The 13,228-nt window shown below is 47.9% G+C and overlaps 2 protein-coding genes across 2 annotated transcripts; one reads left to right on the top strand and one right to left on the bottom strand.

Annotated features, from left to right (window-relative positions):
* The first annotated feature begins 4,134 nt into the window (after positions 1–4,134).
* Positions 4,135–9,227, top strand: LOC147944490 (uncharacterized). The gene is made up of 3 exons (XM_087512607.1): positions 4,135–6,234; positions 6,301–7,388; positions 7,490–9,227. The coding sequence occupies exons 1-3, from the start codon at positions 4,135–4,137 to the stop codon at positions 9,225–9,227; spliced, it is 4,926 nt and encodes a 1,641-aa protein (XP_087368733.1).
* Positions 9,228–9,908: 681 nt separating this feature from the next.
* LOC147944489 (uncharacterized) lies at positions 9,909–12,354 on the bottom strand. Its single transcript, XM_087512606.1, has 4 exons — positions 11,814–12,354; positions 11,044–11,700; positions 10,833–10,984; positions 9,909–10,757 (listed from the first exon to the last, which is right to left on the bottom strand). The coding sequence occupies exons 1-4, from the start codon at positions 12,352–12,354 to the stop codon at positions 9,909–9,911; spliced, it is 2,199 nt and encodes a 732-aa protein (XP_087368732.1).
* Positions 12,355–13,228: the final 874 nt, after the last annotated feature.

The raw sequence follows: 13,228 nt of genomic DNA, 5'->3' as shown, positions 1-13,228 counted from the left end.
GACCCATCTCCATGTTTAGGCTGGAATTGAAAACAAGAATTGAGCTTTTCTTTCTGAACTTTTCTCGAGAAAATGGGGTCAAGACTCAAGAGTGAAGAAAGGGAAGAAGAAGAAAGTGATCTATATATCTATATATATAAGAAGGGTCAGCAGAGTCAGTTGGGTGTTGTTCACGTGAGGGTCACGTGTTCTATTAAAGAATTGAGCGCGAAAACTTTTCCCACTAGTGTATCGTCGTCGTCTCCCTTGCCCCATGGTATTGAGAACTTTCGTCGAACACTTGGTGGGCACACTATCCATTTCTTGCACTACAACACAAAATTCTCACCAAATTGCTTATCGTTTCTCAGAATAATCTACCATGGAAGACAAGATCATCTATCACGCTTTCTGGGAATTGTTCTTGCTTGGTGTGACCATAGAGGGCGGCGAAAGAAAGGTTGCTTTTTTTTTGTATCGCCCCCACTAATTATATATATTGTCCAAATTACCCCCATTATCCCGTTTCAGTTCAGTTTCGTCCTTCAATTGCAAATTTATGATCATCATTCACTATAAAGTGAAGAGATCTCTTATTTTTTCGTCTATACAAAACTACATGTAGATTTCTACCATTATTAATTTATAATATCACTGGACCATATTTTACATAAGAAATTTTTTAAAAATATACTCCCTCCGTTTCATAATATAGGATGTTTTAGAGGTTTTTCTTTGTTTCATAATATAAGATGTTTTCAACTTTTTAAGTAACTTTTAGATTGCTTTTATATTTATTTTTTATTTATTTTATGCAGTCTTGTTTATGAGTGGTTGAATTTTTTTAAATTAGTTATTTCTTAATCTGCATGCTTTTACTCAAAACATTTTATATTTTGAAACGGAAGGAATATTAATTTATCATATTTTGTCAAATTTTTATTAGCCTGATTGAGAACAACAAAATTTATTATTTTATTATATTTATTAAGTTGTTGACCCCTAAAAATTGTTCTGGTAGAGAATGGTCTCCTCTACATCGCAACTATGACCAGTTTAGCGCTTTCAGGTTGTTACTAAAGCATCTCTTAAGTCCTCTCTTCTTGGTCTGCTCGTACCTTGATCCTTTGATCAAACCTTGAACTTGAAAATAGCAAGGGCTTTCCCTTTATAAATAAGTCAATCGGTTGAGGCCCGACCCTTTTGGGTTGCCGACCTTGATGAAATACCATAGTGTTTAGGGGTCAACGCGGGAAACCAACACGTTGTGGAAACGGAATAGAGCTAAAGTGCACTTTCCCTTGATGAAAGTTATCCAATAAAAGCACACAATCAGTGAGATGAGCCTGCCAGCTCAGAGGAACCCCTATGCCTTTTGGCCAGCTTGGCTTCTGACCGGTCGATCCCGCTTAGTACCCCCTCTTGCAACGATTCGGTGCCTCCACTTGATGCTTGACGCCCACGCTTTCGAGTTCACCTCGTAAACCCTTACAAAAGGGGCGAACCCCACACCACACAGTTGTTCAATTTGAATGTCATTCTCGACTTTATCCCTTCTCTAATCTAATATTTAATAGGGCTGGGTGTTTGATTTCAGGCCCTTTCGAGGAGGGTATCTTGATTTAAAAGGCTGACCAATTGCGGATTCCGGAAAGAAAGAACTAGGACAGAACAAGCGTTCCTCGGTTTGGTTAGTTGTTCACTTCATAGGAGGAATGGAAGCAGAACAAGAGCCTGACACAGGAAAATTTGTGATAGAGCTTGGTTTTGATACTGAAGAAGGTGAGGTCAATGAGCAAGGTGGAGCTTTGGAAGCTGATGAAAACAATGATATAAGCGCTGAACAAGGACGGCGATATAAGCGTATACACGTTAACACAATTACGGACCGACGTACTATTTCCCCCTCGAAACTATCATATTGTTCCAATTCTCCATCGATCTTTGATATCTTACCAGTTCTCCTTCGGACTTATATTGTCCGTCTATATCCCCCGAATCAATACTTCTCCACCTATTTTCCAATCGAACTTAAACTTCTCCGCGTATTTTCCCATCGTATTGGTTTTTATGGTTTTGTTGTTTTGATTAACCAACAATCGGACCTTATTAACCAAATTAAACCAAATTAAACCGGATTACAACCAGATTACATAACTAAACCTAAAAATCAAAAAAAAATCCCAAATTGTTTTCCCCTTTCCTCTCTCGAGTCTCGACGAACCCTAACAAAATTTCGGATTTCTTCTTCTCGTTTCTTCTGTTGCCGCTTGCGATGGCGTTAATTCCCGTTACCAATCCGCCTCTTGGAATAGATTTTGACGTAGAAGCTGAGGATTGGGATGAATTTCATATCGACAAGATGTCAACAGATTTTACGGATGCGGAGGAATCGAGTCGTCATAACGTGTACCCAGAAAGTGACGATGAGGCTGAGGAACATGTTTGTAGTGGTGCTGCGAGAAGAGGGACACCCATCGTTCATGGTGATGGTTCAATGTACAAAGGGCAAAGCTTCTACAATGGAATCACATTTAAGGAGTGTGTTCTCGACTACGCGCTGGTAAGCGGTTGTAACCTGAAGCAATATAGGTACAATAGAGATAGAATCGGTTTTTAAGTGTATTGGTGCTAAGGGGAAATGTATGTGGAAAGTTTATGCGGCATCTCTTCACAATGAGTCGATGTGGAGGATTACCTTGTACACGAACAAGTATACTTGTGTACCAAATGGAGGGTGTGAAATGTTTAAGACGCATGTGATAGCTAGGTTGTTTGTTGATAAGATAAGAGAAGAACCGGAATATTACATGCCTTTGAAGATGGAGCAGACTATAATGGAGAAGTGGAAGATATCAGTTACTAGGGGTCAATGTCAAGCTGCTAGGAGAAAGGCATTGGGATGGATAGAGCTTGAATATGACACTCAATTTCAACGGCTCAGAGACTATGGGGCTGAGATATTGGAAGCAAATCAAGGTTCTGTTGTGGAGATTGATATGGTGAAGAACGATGCTGGACAGGATGTGTATAAGCGATTCTAGGTCTGCTTTGATGTTCTTAGAAGAACATGGAAAAAATTATGCAGACCACTAATAGGAGTTGATGGTTGTTTCTTGAAAGAAAAGGCAAGGGACAGTTTCTGGTTGCTTTAGGAAGAGATGCTGACAATGCTATCTACCCAGTAGCTTGGTGTGTAGTTCAATTTGAGTACACAGATTATTGGTCATGGTTTGTGAATCGGTTGAAGATTGACTTGGAGTGAGGTGATGGGGATGGTTACATTATGGTGTCTGATCGACAAAAGGTATGTTTTTAGATATGTTTAATTTGTTTTGATAAAGATTGGGTCAGTTTTCTTTTTTTAATGATTATGGTGTCTGATCGACATCATGTTTTATTTGTTTCAGGGGTTGATTACGGCTGTTGAGTTAGAGTTACCAAAGATAGAGCATCCAAAATGTGTTAGGCACATTTATGGTAACCTAAAGAAGGCACATCCCAATAAGAAGCAGCTGAAGAAACTCCTCTGGGATCTAGCTTGGTGCTACAATAGTAAAGATTATGAAGAGAGCTTGGAGAGGATCCATGCATACGATAGTAAAGTGTATGAAGATGTTATGAAGACCAAACCAAAGACATGGTTGTTGTACCCACGATCTACCATCTCGGGCAATAGGCAAGAGGGCCTAAGTCAGGCTTGCCTAATGGGCCGAGGAGGTGTTATTGATCGGCCCATCAGGCCCGGAGAAAGGAAGGGAGCACGGAGACGTTCCGTGCTCGACAGCTCGCAGCTCGGGCCCGGTCAAAGATTCCCGCATTTAAGAGGGTTAATTAGGCTGCGCGGATCGCGCACTATTAATTCCGTATTAATTGAGTAGTAAATGGGTCGGTATAAATATGTAAGGGGGAGGTCATTTGTAAAGGATCCCGAGATTTTTTTCCAGAAAAAGGCAATACAAATTCAAATTCTAAAACTCTTATTATTTTAGTTCGGAACTGTTTACGGCGACAAGCTCCTCCACAATTAAAATCACTTCGGAAGGAGAAGCATATTCTCTGTTCTCACATTTGGCGCTAGAAGGAGGGGTGGTTATCGCCTGACTCTCACCAGTTCCGACTTCATACGCAAGTTCATTCCACACAACCACCGCTATGGCAGCCAGCTCTCCCGATCAGGCATCCTTGGAGGTGATCCAGAAGCTCCTGCAGGACTTGTCCGAGAAGTCCGACCGTCAGCAAGCCGCCTCCGCCGCTCTTACTGAACGTTTCGACAATTTGGAGGGGCAGATTTCCACTCGTTTGGAGGAAGTCACGACGTCCGTAGCCGATCTCTCGGCCTCCCACCGCGCCTACGCCGACCGGGTCGACCTCCTGTCCTCCGACCAAAACCCGCGTCGACGCGCTTTGGATTTCTCCGGTGTGACACCACCTTCCACCTCGCAAGTAGCAGCAACAAATGTCACTCCGGGAGATTCGTTCCCACCTCAAACCAACACACAAACAGCGCTACCGATGGCCGGCGATGTTCGCACACCGGTTCAGCCTGGCGTCGTCCGATCTTCCGAGGTCCCAGTCCGTCTTCCTCTCCCCGTAGATGGAAACACTTCGGCTGCGGGATATACTGTCAATCCCGAGATCTTCCGCATGCAGAGCGAAATTCGGGACATGCGGTATGTGATGCATAGTGCAACCACCTCAGCTCCGGATATATTCCGAGTGATCGAGGAGTCGAGGCGAACTCCTTTTTCCGACCAAATAGCCCGAGTCCGCATCAAGGACACTGGCAAAATTAAGTTCTCGAGCTACGAAGGAAAAGGAGATCCGACCAATCACCTCAAGACTTTCTTGCTGACAGCTAGCCGGGTGGACCTCGAGCCCCATGAAGCAGACGCTGGGTACTGCAAGCTGTTCGCAGAAACATTTAGTGGACCGGTACTGCTTTGGTTCGCATCCTTAGCAGCTGGCTCCATAACAAACTTTAACGAGCTGTCGACCTCGTTCGTCAAGCAGTATTCTAGCCTAATCGAAACTGCGGTGACGGATGCTCAGCTTTGGAACTTAAGCCAAAAGGCTGGAGAGTCCCTTCGGTCTTACATAACAAAGTTCAAGGAGATCCAGGTCAAAATTCCCGGACTTTCGGACTCCACAGCCCTGGCCGCGCTTAAGAACGGCCTGTGGCACGAATCTCGCTTCCGCGAAGAGTTGTCCGTGAATCGTTTCCCAACTATTCAGGACGCACTACACCGGGCTTCGAACTGGATAGTCGCAGAAGAAGACAAACTCGCCGCTGCGCAAAAACAAAACGCCCCGTCTGCAGGGAAACCGCGCTTCGAAGCACCTGCCAAAAAGACTCCGCCTACGACTCCGAAGTCCGGGCCGAGCACTTTCGCAGTCACCCAATCTCCCCAGAAGAATTCTCCAAAGAATTCACCGTCCAAACCACCATTTTCACCGCGCTCCAAGAGCGGCGTACTCCCGAGTAACAAGTGGGTCCGAGATGAGGACACGTACTGCGAGCTCCATAAAACCAACAATCATTCTACTCGTGACTGTAAGAAGCTGATGCATCTCCTCGCAGAGAAGTATGTGGCGGGAGAAATGCCGAATGTCACAATTGAAGAATTGGAGCAAAAAGCGATTCCCGAAATGGACGAGGACGCTCCACCTTCAAAGAAACCAAAGCAGTCTGATGGAAGTGAAGCTCCCAAGAAAAGAATCGATGTGATAATGGGAGGATCGCGTCTGTTTCGGAACTCCATCACTGCGATCAAAGACCATCAGCGGAAGCTCACTAGCCCCCAGCCGAAGCGAGCTAAGTTGATAGCCAGTGATCTACCTGAAATTTCTTTCTCCGAGAAGGAAACTGAGGGGTTGGACACTCCGCATGATGACGCGCTCGTCATCTCGCTTGATGTAGCGAACCACGAAGTCTGCCGAATCCTAATTGATACTGGGAGTTCGGTAGACTTGATTTTCCTTGAAACGCTCACCAGAATGGGTATCGGGAAAGAGCACATCGCAGGACCGCCCTCACCCCTGGTCTCGTTCACTAGCGAGACGTCGATGTCTTTGGGCACGATCACATTACCAGTGTCCACTCAAGGAGTGGTTAAAATGGTGGAGTTCACGGTCTTCGACCGACCTGCGGCCTATAATGTTATTTTGGGAACTCCCTGGCTCTATCAGATGAAGGCGGTGGCCTCGACGTACCATCAGTGCGTCAAATTTCCGACCCCACAAGGAGTCCGGGAGGTTCTGGGAAGCCAAAGGACGGCCAGGAGCTGTTACCTCGCAAGTCACAAACTCCTGATCCAATAGCAACCACAGCTCGAGGTCCCGAAAAATCCAGTTCGGAAGCAGCTAAAAGGTGACCTCACTGAGTCCATTTTCATCAATGGCAAGTTCCCGGATCAAGAAATCAAGATCGGAGTGGGATTGGATAGCGAGCTCCGTGCCGCCCTGATAACCTTCCTGAAAGAAAGAATGGCCACCTTCGCGTGGTCTGTAGACGAGATGCCCGGCATCAGTCCAGAAGTTATTTCCCACGAGCTGAATGTGGACCCTACGTTCCGACCTGTAAAGCAGAAGCGAAGGAAGCTGGGTCCTGAGCGAGCTGAAATCGTTAACAAAGAGGTTGAACGTTTGCTGAAGGCGGGACAGATACGCGAAGTAAAATACCCTGAGTGGCTCGCAAATACAGTCGTTGTCAAAAAGAAGAACGGAAAGTCGCGAGTCTGCGTTGATTTCACCGACCTGAATAAGGCGTGCCCCAAAGACAGCTTTCCACTTCCGCATATCGACCGGTTAGTTGAGTCCACTTCGGGTCACGAGCTGATGTCCTTCATGGACGCATTCTCTGGCTACAACCAAATCCTAATGAACCCGGACGACCAGGAGAAGACTGCATTCATTACGGACCGCGGGATCTATTGCTACAAGGTGATGCCTTTTGGGCTAAAAAATGCGGGAGCAACCTACCAAAGACTGGTGAACCGAATGTTCGAGCATCAACTCGGAAAAACCATGGAAGTTTACATCGATGACATGCTGGTGAAATCGATGGAAGCCAGTTCGCATCTCGCCGATCTGAAAGTCTGCTTCGACGTCCTGGATCAGTTCGGGATGAAGCTCAACCCCACGAAGTGCACCTTCGCAGTTCCATCAGGAGAATTTCTGGGGTATATCGTCACAGAAAGAGGAATTGAAGCGAACCCGAGGCAAATTAATGCTTTCCTGTCTATGAGTTCTCCTAGGACCTTGCGCGAAGTGCAGCGCCTTAACGGACGGATCGCAGCTCTCAACCGCTTCATCTCTCGATCTACGGACAAATGCCTCCCTTTCTACCAGCTGTTACGAAAAGGGGGACAAATGCCTCCCTTTCGAGCAATCATTTCGCTTGGCTTTCAGTGCATCCAACAACGAAGCTGAGTACGAATCTTTCCTCGCCGGCTTACGCCTCGCAGTGGGGATTGGTGTCCGAAAACTTCGAGCTTTTTGCGATTCGCAGCTGGTCACCAACCAGTTTTTGGGCGATTCGCAGCTGGTCACCAAAGGATGGCCGCATGGAGGCTTATTTGTCCACAGCTCGGGAGTTAGTCCCCAAGTTCGAGGAGTTCGAAATCACTAAGATCCCACGAAGTGAGAACTCTGCTGCGGATGCTTTAGCATCTTTGGCCTCCACTTCGGATCCTGCGACAATAAGGATCATCCCCGTCGAAGTCATCCAGTTTCCAAGCATCCGGCTGGAGGGCACACACGTCGTGACCCGCGCAATGAAAAAACAGCTGGCCGCTGAGGAAGCACCTCGTAAGACGGCTGTGGACTCTCGAACCTCGGAAGATCTGGACCTTGTCTTGCTTACCCCAATGGAAGTTCACCCACCTCTCGCCGAGCTCGACGAAAATTCAGCTCCGGAATCATCGGGCTCACCAGCTGACAATCAAGCCGTTATCCCACATGCCACCTCGAGCAGCACGAATTCTAACAGCTGGGGGGCAGATGACTGGCGGAGCCCGATCTGGGCTTACCTTGAAAAAGGGGAACTCCCAGCCGACAAGTGGGCAGCTAGGAAACTCAAGGTCACAAGTGCGCGGTACTGCATTCACAACGGAATACTTCTACGCCGAAGTGTAGCAGGTCCTTATCTGACTTGCGTGGCCGGTAGAGAGCCCGCGATGCTAATGCGAGCTGTTCACGACGGACCCAATGGGAATCATTCCGGCGGTCGGACTCTGGCTTTCAAAATCAAACGGCAAGGTTACTTCTGGCCTACCATGGTCACGGACTGCGAAAAGTATTCTCGAGCTTGCAAGAAGTGTCAGAAGCACGCCCCATCAATCCATCAACCTACCGAACTCCTGTCCTCGGTGTCCGCACCTTACCCTTTCATGAGGTGGTCTATGGATATCATCGGTCCGCTACATCGAGGACCAGGAGGAGTCCAGTATGTGCTCGCTCTTACCGACTATTTCTCCAAGTGGGTAGAAGCGGCAGCCTATGCGAAAGTAACAAGCGACGAAGTGGAACAGTTCGTGCTTAAGAGCATAATCTACCGCTACGGCGTCCCGTGTGAAATCATCACGGACAATGGCCCACAATTCATCTCTTCGAAGTTCGAAGAGTTCTGCGCGAAGTGGAAAATCCGACTCAACAAGTCAACTCCTCGTTACCCGCAAGGTAACGGGCAAGCCGAGGCAATGAATAAGGTCATACTTGCCAACTTGAAGAAACGGCTCGATGCTCGAAAGGGGCGCTGGCCGGACGAACTTCAGGGTGTCCTCTGGGCGATCCGAACAACACCTCGGCGGGCCACTAATGAGACACCTTTCTCCCTGGTTTACGGAGTTGATGCCGTAGTCCCAGTTGACATAGAAGTCCCCGGAGTCCGTACCTCGCTGAACCCACTCCGAGCAGAGGAAAATGAGGAGTTCCTACAGGATACTCTTGATACAATCAACGAGCGTCGGGACCAGGCGTTAGTCCGGATCCAGAATTACCAGAACACGGTGGCTCGGTACTATAACTCCAAAATCCGAGGCAGACCCTTGGCAGTGGGCGACCTCGTCCTGCGGAAAGTCCATGAGAATACCGAGGAGCTCAATGCAGGAAAGCTGGGAATCAATTGGGAAGGACCATACAGAATTACTCGCGAAGTCCGAAATGGAGTTTATCAGCTCGAGGATTCAGAGGGAAAACCAGTCCCGAGGTCGTGGAATTCTCTACACCTTAAACTTTTCTACAGTTAATGTCTTTGTATCGAACTACGATTTGGCTTGATCCCGATAAGGGTACGTAGGCAGCCCACTTCGGGTCCAGCTATCCATATTAATAAAATCTAAAGTTTTCTTAAACTTTTTTTTTAATTAATAATGGCCAAAAAAAAAAAAGAAAACAAAAAAAAAAGAAAAAAAAAAAAAAAAAAAAAAAAAAAAAAAAAAAGCCGAAGTCTGACTTCGCATCTACCATTTAAAGCCGAAGTCTGACTTCGCATCTACCATTTTAAAGCCGAAGTCAAACTTCGCAAGCCTAAACCGAAGTTCTCACTTCGTATTCAGCTTTACTTTAAAGCTAAGTTTTGCGAAAAATTTAAACCGAAGTCCTCACTTCGTCCTCCGCTTTACTTAAAGTCAAAGCTCAGTTTCGCAAAATTCCTATCTAAACCGAAGTAATCACTTCGTACCCAGCTTTACTTATAGGTTGGGAGGTCATTTTTCCGAACTATTTAGCCGAGGTTCTCACTTCGCGTTCATTTCTGCTCGTACCATCTTTTTAAACGAAAGATTGTGGAAATGTAGTTCACATTAAAAAAAAAACAAATAAAACGACCTCGGAGCGGTCACCACGACCAAAACACTCCGAAGCGAGTCTAAAAACAAGTACTACAAAACAGGGGGGCAACTCGTGCCAAGACAACCCCAGAATAGGAACTATTGATTCGGAGGGGCTGGATCAGACGCCGCCTCGGAAAGGGCCAAGCCCAACTCCGCTAGCTCCCCTTCCGACCTAGTGGTCGCCAGGTAGTCGTCCATCCCCTGAGTCGAGAGTTGCCCGAGGTTAGTGCCGGATTCGTCGATTGTGACGTTAAGCGGGTGCTCGTTGCATAAGAGATCGGGCGTATCCGCCAAAAGGTTTGAGAATGCAGCGAGGTCGAGTTCACGGGGAGTTACCTTTGAAACCTTCTCGTCAGCTTCCTCCTCGTCAGTTTTTAGGAGTCCGAGCTCGGCCTCCATGTCTTGGATCTCGCCTCTAGAGATCTCTTCGACCAGCATCCGGTTAGCCCTAATCTCGGCAGCTCGGATCTGAAGCGGGGCTAGCTTCTCCCTCTCTTCGAAGGTGACCTTCACCTCCTCGACCAGAGGACGGAGAGTCCGCCTCATTGCCTGTCTTTCCTCCCTTCGCACCCTCTCAATCTCGCAGCTGTTTCCAGCCTCGAGTAGCTGATTGCGAAGCTCGATCTCGTGCAATCTACTCCTTGCTGCCTTGGCATCCTCCGCGGCTTCGTAGTAAAGGTCCCCCGCCTTCTTCAGCTTGTCTCGGAGGTCCTCATTGGCAATTCCGAGGTCAAGCACCTGTACCTCGGCTCTCTTCATCCGAGCCCGGATTTGTTCGGCTTTCTCCACAGTAGCAGCATTCTCGGCCTCTAACCTGGCGTACTCCTTCACCTGGGCTTCCAGGTCAGCAATCTTTTCCCGGAGAAGGCTCACCTCGGAAGATGAAGGAGATGCAAACAGCTGATCTTCATAAGACGCCACCGAGGAGTTGAACTCGATCATTAGCTGGGAAGTCACAGTTCGTTAAAAACGGTGAAGGTGGTAAATAAAAAAAAAACTGAGAAAGCATGTGTCACTAACCTCGCCAATCTTGTCCGCGAAGCGGAAGAAGTTCGCACGGTTGAGTTCGGACATGTCCGCAAACGCCGGAACCCGAACTCCTGGCCGGGTGTAACTCCTCATCAGATCGGCTGGGGACGCAGGGGGAACTGAAATGGACGAATGACGGCAGTCTATTTGGTCCCCGAGACCCAGCAAGCAAAAAAAAAAGGAAACCTCGAGTTATCATTACCTCGGGGGGAGGAACGACGTTCCTTCGAAGGCGGCCTGCCAGAGGAATCCCCGGACTCCTTAGATCTCCTCTCTGAGGAAGGACCCCTATCCTTCGAGCTAGGCTTACTTCGCTCGTCTCCAGACGAACTAGTCCGAGCTCGGCTCTTCTCGCGAAGAGGCGAGGAAGTCTCAGGTTCCTTCCTCTTTTTGGATGAGTCCGACCGCTGGGAACTGACCTCGACGGGGGGAGCTATAACCTCCCGCGGCTCGTCACTGGAGTCAGCTACAATAATTACTGCGGGCTCGGGCGAGCTGGGCTGAGGTTCGGAGGCCCCCGTAAGCGGCTCGGAAGAATCAGTGGGGGGTAACGAAGTCCCGTCTACCTCAGGAGAAGAGGGGCCTGACTTCTTAGGAAGACGAGCTTTGCCCTCGGCGAGCGCTGCCGCCATATTCAACTTCGCCTCCTTTTCGGCGAGTCGGCAAGCCCGTTCCTCTCTGTAATTCATCTCCGAAGTGCTTATAGGGTCGGAGCAAACGAGGGAACGACTCCTAAGCCGCACTGTGGATTCTCTAATCCTTTCGCACGAAAAGGAGTCCCAGGCAATCTGACCCTGGCTGCAAAACCTCGAGAAAAACTCTACGAATGTAGGGCAAAGCAGTCCGCGCTCGAAGTGATCTGGGACAAGAAAAACAAGGAGTAAGTAACAGAAAGGAAAATAGTATATTAAGGGCACCCGACTAAGAGCGCCGTTCTACCAATTTTCGAAGTCCACTTCGATACGTGCGAACTTGCGAGGTGGCCGAAGGTGAGCTCGTTGACCGGGAAGAAAAAATACGACTTCCGCCACTTCTCATCCTTCTCGGGAAGGTCGTCAAAGACCTTCAGTCCGGAAAGCGGGCTTACATAGAGTGTCCCCTTAGTCCGACCAGTCTTCACCGTGTATACTTGAAGAAAGTCGGCTAGGGACAGTTTGTAGTTGAACTCTTCCCCCAGAGTTTGAAGACACATGACGATGCGGACGAAGTTTGGGCACATCTGGGGGAGAGCGAAGCCCAGTTCGAACATCATCTTCACGATGAGTTCGGGGAGAGGAAACGACAGACCGCACGCAGAGAAGAATATCTCAAACGCGCAGCAATACCCTGGGGGAGGATTTTCCGGAGATTCGTGAGCCCCCGGGAATTTAATTTCAATCTCCGATGAAATCCCGGTGGACCCCCTAAATTCGGCTATATTCTCCGCCGAGAGAATTGACGGTGGGTGAGGGCCGTAAACGCCCGGAATCAGGGGTTTCACGGTTTTACCCGACGAGGATTTCGGAGGAGACATTTTTCTTTGAGCGATTCGTGTGAAAAGAAAACGGGAGTTGAGGAACTTTCCGGCGAAAGCAAAGGTTACAGAGAAAAGAGAGAAAAGTCTAAAAACATAAAAGCACAAACACGATTGAAGAATTGGGGTGAGAGAGAAGTCGAGTTTACCTTTATACACGGCACAAGGAAGCAATGATTACCTGGGGAAGTGAAAGGTCTCACACCGTTCTCTTTCTCTCTTATAACCAACACGCCACCTAGTGGGCCCCGAGGCCTGTTCGGGAAGGCAAATCCCATCATTATCACGATCAAATCGTGGGGATATGGGGAATATTCAGTTTCCCAAAATTGATCGCTTGAAGGTCAAAAGTCTCCCGAACTATTCAGCTCGGGAGACTTGGGGGGCAACTGTTGTACCCACGATCTACCATCTCGGGCAATAGGCAAGAGGGCCTAAGTCAGGCTTGCCTAATGGGCCGAGGAGGTGTTATTGATCGGCCCATCAGGCCCGGAGAAAGGAAGGGAGCACGGAGACGTTCCGTGCTCGACAGCACGCAGCTCGGGCCCGGTCAAAGATTCCCGCATTTAAGAGGGTTAATTAGGCTGCGCGGATCGCGCACTATTAATTCCGTATTAATTGAGTAGTAAATGGGTCGGTATAAATATGTAAGGGGGAGGTCATTTGTAAAGGATCCCGAGATTTTTTTCCAGAAAAAGGCAATACAAATTCAAATTCTAAAACTCTTATTATTTTAGTTCGGAACTGTTTACGGCGACAAGCTCCTCCACAATTAAAATCACTTCGGAAGGAGAAGCATATTCTCTGTTCTCACAATGGTGTAGGGTGTTCCACAAGATTGGTAGCTACTGTGAGGATGTTGAAAACAACTCTG

The sequence above is a fragment of the Camelina sativa genome, chromosome 5 (assembly GCF_030686135.1).
Source record: "Camelina sativa cultivar CO46 ecotype springtype chromosome 5, ASM3068613v1".
NCBI classification, from domain to species: domain Eukaryota; kingdom Viridiplantae; phylum Streptophyta; class Magnoliopsida; order Brassicales; family Brassicaceae; genus Camelina; species Camelina sativa.
This window is presented reverse-complemented; position numbering and strand designations above follow the sequence as displayed.

Bases quoted from the DNA above. Each gene is read 5' to 3' on its own strand.
- LOC147944490 (XM_087512607.1), top strand. From the start codon at position 4,135: ATGGCAGCCAGCTCTCCCGATCAGGCATCCTTGGAGGTGATCCAGAAG. The intron at 6,235-6,300 runs GTTCTGGGAAGC...CTGATCCAATAG, and splicing joins CCCCACAAGGAGTCCGGGAG to CAACCACAGCTCGAGGTCCC. The intron at 7,389-7,489 runs GTGCATCCAACA...TGCGATTCGCAG, and splicing joins ATCATTTCGCTTGGCTTTCA to CTGGTCACCAACCAGTTTTT.
- LOC147944489 (XM_087512606.1), bottom strand. From the start codon at position 12,354: ATGTCTCCTCCGAAATCCTCGTCGGGTAAAACCGTGAAACCCCTGATT. The intron at 11,701-11,813 runs GTTCGCACGTAT...TTCTTGTCCCAG, and splicing joins CACCTTCGGCCACCTCGCAA to ATCACTTCGAGCGCGGACTG. The intron at 10,758-10,832 runs GTTAGTGACACA...GTGACTTCCCAG, and splicing joins TCGCGGACAAGATTGGCGAG to CTAATGATCGAGTTCAACTC.